Raw genomic sequence first — 5,044 nt, 5'->3', positions numbered from 1 at the left:
AATGTGATGTGAAATCCCTGGGCCTATGGCTGTTGAAGCTACTCCACTGCACTGCTGCTGTGAGCAGGAGTGGGAGAGAAGCCATGCTTTTATTAGACTCTTCTTCTGTGACTCATTCTCCTGCCTCTCCATCTCAAAGGCTGCCAAATATTTTGAAGAGTGGTTAAAGAGGTGGCTGTGTGCACACACACTTCGACTCCAACTCTATTTACAGTGAGGGAAAAAGTATTTGATCCCCTGCTGATTTTGTACGTTTGCCCACTGACAAAGAAATGATCGGTCTATAATTTTAATAGTAGGTTTATTTGAACAGTGAGAGACAGAAAAACAACAAAACTATCCAGAAAAACGCATGTCAAAAATGTTATAAATTGATTTGCATTTTAAATAGGGAAAATTACTCAGATCAAACAAATCAAACCGTTGTAATATAATGAAGTGTAATATTACCTGTGGAGCGAAGCGAAGTGCGACTGCTCGCTCCAACTAGCAACATGACAGTCAGTCACCTCTAAGCAGGACTCAGTAGAAACGCTATGTGTTGGATTTGTCCATGTCTCGCTAAATTAACCTAGCTACCATAACAGCTGTGGAGAATTTATTCTGCAGTTTTAAGGGATCTCTCTGAAGGTTTTAGATGATACAGTGGAACTTCGTCCTCTGGATGAAGAACTATACATCTCGGCTTGGCTTCATTGCATTATTGCTTGGGAAACGTTGACATGCCCTTTTTGTTGACGGATGGATGAAAATAATGTAATTATAGTATCGTTATACATAGGCTAGCAAGAAAATCCGCATGGGATACCCATAGAACTGAGCCCTGCTCCATTTCAGCACCAGGTGCTGCACAGGCTCGAAACATTTCAGCACCATGGCACGTTCCCCTGACGCCTAGAAACGTGTCAGCTCTATGCAGCGGACAGCTCCATAATGCTGAAATAGTTAAAGCCCCCTAGAACGTCATTGATTGTAAATTATTCTAAGTGCAAGTGGTTATAATTTATTGCATGTCCTAGTTTTGCAGCTTTGCAACCTCAGAATTATAGCTAATGGATTGCAGCGAGTTACGTTTTTGTGCATGGTGATGAATGAGGATGCTTGATAAACCATAAATTAAACGCAAAAACGTGCACTTACAAATATTTTCGTTTGGCAGAACTTTGACAAGCTATGATCTGTTTTCTAATGACATTGACAATTCATATAGACATTAGACTTAGGCCTAATTGTGACATCATGTGTGTATGACATCTTTGAGGAATGCCCTTGCTTCAGCCAATCGGAATCGAGTATTCAACAATGCTTTGGCATAATTCAAGGACGTTCATATTCACTTCAGTTGTCTGCCGATGGTTCACTGACGTTTTTTCAAAGGAGATATTAGTATTACCTATAAATAGCCTACAACAATAAGCTACACATCATGTCAGACAACAGCAAGGTATGGTTCATTTAGCCTATTTTGAGTTTAGAGGAGAAATTACTAACAGTATAGTAGGTCACTACCACAGCAATAGGTCTCACTGGTTTGATCCATGGACTGAAATCTGACCACTATTGCCATTTTGTTTAAAATAGGAGCGAATAAGTTGTTTTATGAAGTCACAACCTAAGACTGCTATTGACCTCTCATTTATCCACCAGAGCGTGAAATGGGAGGATTCCCCGGATGATCAAAATAAAGTTGTGGAGAATATGAAGGATGAAACAGAGACACATGAGAACAACAAGAACAGGACTGGAGGCAAGGTAAGAAATATGCTGTCCTTTACACATCCTCTGCCTACTTAGGCACAGATCTAGGATTAGTTTACTATCACTAAATCCTAACCTTAAAGCATTAGGAGGAGACGCTACACTGACCTTAGATCTGCTATGAGACCTATAATCTGTTGTCATGTAGGCTAAACGTAAGTCCAGTGGCAGTGCCAAGAAGACTTCCGTGGAGGAGGACAGCAGCATTGGTGCAGGTCCGAGATTACTTCATGTTGGGTGCAGGTTGTGTTCAAATTCATCAGCACTGATCTGAGAAGATAGTATCTATATAGGTGAAAGCAATATAGTGGAGGCCCGCAGAGAGATGTGCTTTTACCTGTCCAGTGCAATCAAATCACTAAAGGTGAAGGAAATTAGATATAAAGTTCAGATTCAACTTTAGATTTCTCTTTGCGGATTCCCAGAGTCTTCTCAGACACCCGGGTGTGGTTTCCGGGAAAGGGGATCTATCATTGAGCAGCTGGAGAAGGAGGCTCAGAGGACTCTAATGCCTTCTCTCAAGATTGGGACATGCTGTGCCCCAATCCTCCTCTCCTTCCTGAGGAGTCTAACTGATGAGCAAGTCCCATGTCTTTCTCCAACCTCACATACAACAACTCTGAATTTATAGTCATAGTGCACCTTCTAACCACAAATGCGATTTCAAACACTACACCTAACCCTAACATCACCGTAACCACACCCCTAACTCTTCCTGTAAATCAAGAACAAAATGGCTCATGTACTTGCTAATAGCTTAATTAAATACACTTTTATTTTCCCTAACATGGCTATCTAGTGACTCCACTAACTCAACACCAGTGTGCAGCTAAAATATGTTTCCTTTCTTTTCTTTTCTCTAGCCAATGGAGAGTGATTCAGCATGGCATGAAAAATAACGTAAGTCTCTCCACATAAGGTTCTGGTCAAAAGTAGTGCGCTATATAGGGAATGGTGTCATGGAATTGATTGATTGACAAAAACATTACTCTGTTTGTTGGCCATAGCTCACATTCGAGCAGCTCTCCATGCTGTGTCTGAAGATTGTTAAGGTCGTGACCCAGACAGCCCTCCGCATTCTCCTACCAGCGCTAGCTCGTATCATGGGTGTGGACCTGAGGAGTGGGGCAGCCTCCCCAGAATCCCAGTGCTCTCTGACAGGGTCTGAGGATTCCTTAGGCAGTCTGGATGAGCGAGAGAAAAGGCTGCTGATCAGTGAGATGAAGTACTGGACTAAGGAGAGGAGGAGGAATGGCAGTGCAGGGTGCCGCCAAAAATCCACTCGCAGAACCTCATCACCATGCTGGTCGCCTAAGAGGTATGTTCACAGCAATATTTCAACTTAATAATTGCAAGACCTGACCCATACTTATCATAAATTATTAACTTGGAATTCATACCTTGTAGTTTGAAGTTCTGGTCAGAAATGTTGCCACTGAGGGGGTGGGTCCAGTTGAAGGTAATTTTTAACTGGGTTAGCCATGAAGTAAAATAAATGCTAAATGACTTAAATGTAAATGTACAACTGACTAGGTATCCCCCTTTCCCTTTACAGCTGACTAGGTATCCCCCTTTCCTTATACAACTGACTAGGTATCCCCCTTTCCCTGTACAACTGACTAGGTATCCCCCTTTCCCTGTACAACTGACTAGGTATCCCCCTTTACAACTGACTAGGTATCCCCCTTTACAACTGACTAGGTATCCCCCTTTCCCTTTACAACTGACTAGGTATCCCCATTTCCTCCAATTTGTAAGTCGCTCTGGATAAGAGCGTCTGCTAAATGACTTAAATCTAATGTAAATGTAAAGTAATCTATGAATACATAGATCAGGTAGGTACATGCCTTTCAGAATTAATCATATTCTGATGTCATACAAACAACAAAATCTGGCAAAACTCGTGTCAGTTGGCTTTAGGCTTCTAGAACTACGGTGGTATGAGAAGTAAACCATCATTGCTCTCATTTGATTTTCAAGCTCACTAATGACCCAGATTAGATACCAGCTGGCTGGTCACATTTGCATGGCATAAGTGGTGATTGTGTGTTTATCTTCAAGTTCCCAGACCTCATTGCAGAGTTTGCCAGCAACTAGAGAGGCTCCCCTCATGGAGGAGCGTCTGAAAGCTCTCTTTGGGGTAACGGAAGAGAGCCTCCTGATATCCATGGTTGAGGGTCACTCCAACCCCAACTCCTCCAGCTCTTCCGAGTTGAGCTATGCTATCGCGGGGGAGGTAGTACACCAGCTTAACTCTGGCCTCTCAGTGGCCATTCAGGCCAGCTCGGGGAGTTGCCCCCCTATGGACAGTCAGGACATAGCAGCAGGCAAGGAGGTCATTCGGGTAGCCTCGGTGCAGATCCTGGCCGAGCTACAGAGCCAAACGTCTGAGCCAGAGTGGGTAGGGTTTATCGAGCCCCTCATGGACCCTGTGACCGATGATGTGCTGAATGCCATTGTCGGCACAATGGACAAAATGGCACAGGACTACAACATCCTATTGGATCTGGCCAAAGAAGATGACAATCTTGGGGTCTAAATTTCTGACCAATCTTCAATGTGACCTTGATGTTGAGTGTCCATCTGGGAAAGAAGGGACCACTCACTTTCTCAAAGAGACTGGATCCTCTAGCAGTGTGGTGTCCAGAAAGCTTCAGACCCTCTCTAGCCCCGACTTTCAGTCTAAAGCCCTCAAGGCGGTGAGCACCATCCTTACAAGGAAAGTCAGCAGCTCTTCTGGCGTGGCTCCTTCCTCTAGGCCTTCTAGTGCTGCTCCTAGCCTTACTGAAGCTCCCCTGAATACCAGCTGCACAGCCCTGACATCTGTAAGCTCCACTGCCACAGTGATTGTTAAGGCATTTGTGGGAGGCATGGAGACGATACCATCATTTGAAGGCAAATGTGAAGCAGTTGATTGGCCAGTTCCTGTAAATGACCACAAAACAGGGTTTTCACAGAAGATAACCTTCTCTCCAGCCCGCACACTCTATGGCCTTATACGAGCAAAGCTGAGGGACCTTTTAACTCTATCCGCTCGAGAAGAAGGTGTGGCTAAGGATGCTTCTCTTCAGGAGTCTTCAGACACCCTGGAAAAGGCAACTGTTTCAACTGTTGAGGTCCAGTTACCCAGCACCAAACTTAGTAGAGTTCCCAGTGAGAGCCAACCAATACCAGCTCTCTGTCTCTCCAATCTGGATAACAGCACTCAAGAAGTTCTTAGCAGTGTTTTTTCCATCTACAAGTCAGAGTTATCAAAAGTGGAGAGTAAATGCTTGGCCGTTGTCAG

The 5,044-nt window shown here is 44.0% G+C and overlaps 1 protein-coding gene across 1 annotated transcript; it reads left to right on the top strand.

Annotated features, from left to right (window-relative positions):
* Positions 1-491: 491 nt before the first annotated feature.
* On the top strand, positions 492-4,297 carry LOC115173127 (uncharacterized). The gene is made up of 6 exons (XM_029731062.1): positions 492-1,752; positions 1,907-1,973; positions 2,184-2,337; positions 2,622-2,658; positions 2,766-3,076; positions 3,820-4,297. The coding sequence occupies exons 1-6, from the start codon at positions 1,600-1,602 to the stop codon at positions 4,295-4,297; spliced, it is 1,200 nt and encodes a 399-aa protein (XP_029586922.1). The 5' UTR covers positions 492-1,599.
* Positions 4,298-5,044: the final 747 nt, after the last annotated feature.

Source organism: Salmo trutta, chromosome 34 (assembly GCF_901001165.1).
Source record: "Salmo trutta chromosome 34, fSalTru1.1, whole genome shotgun sequence".
Classification (NCBI taxonomy): Eukaryota; Metazoa; Chordata; class Actinopteri; order Salmoniformes; family Salmonidae; genus Salmo; species Salmo trutta.
This window is presented reverse-complemented; position numbering and strand designations above follow the sequence as displayed.

What these genes read in the sequence shown, in the direction of transcription:
- LOC115173127 (XM_029731062.1), top strand. Translation starts at nt 1,600, where the DNA reads ATGAAGTCACAACCTAAGACTGCTATTGACCTCTCATTTATCCACCAG. An exon ending in GGACAGCAGCATTGGTGCAG is followed by an intron (nt 1,974 to 2,183) that starts GTCCGAGATTAC and finishes GCGGATTCCCAG; the next exon opens with AGTCTTCTCAGACACCCGGG. An exon ending in AGCATGGCATGAAAAATAAC is followed by an intron (nt 2,659 to 2,765) that starts GTAAGTCTCTCC and finishes TGTTGGCCATAG; the next exon opens with CTCACATTCGAGCAGCTCTC.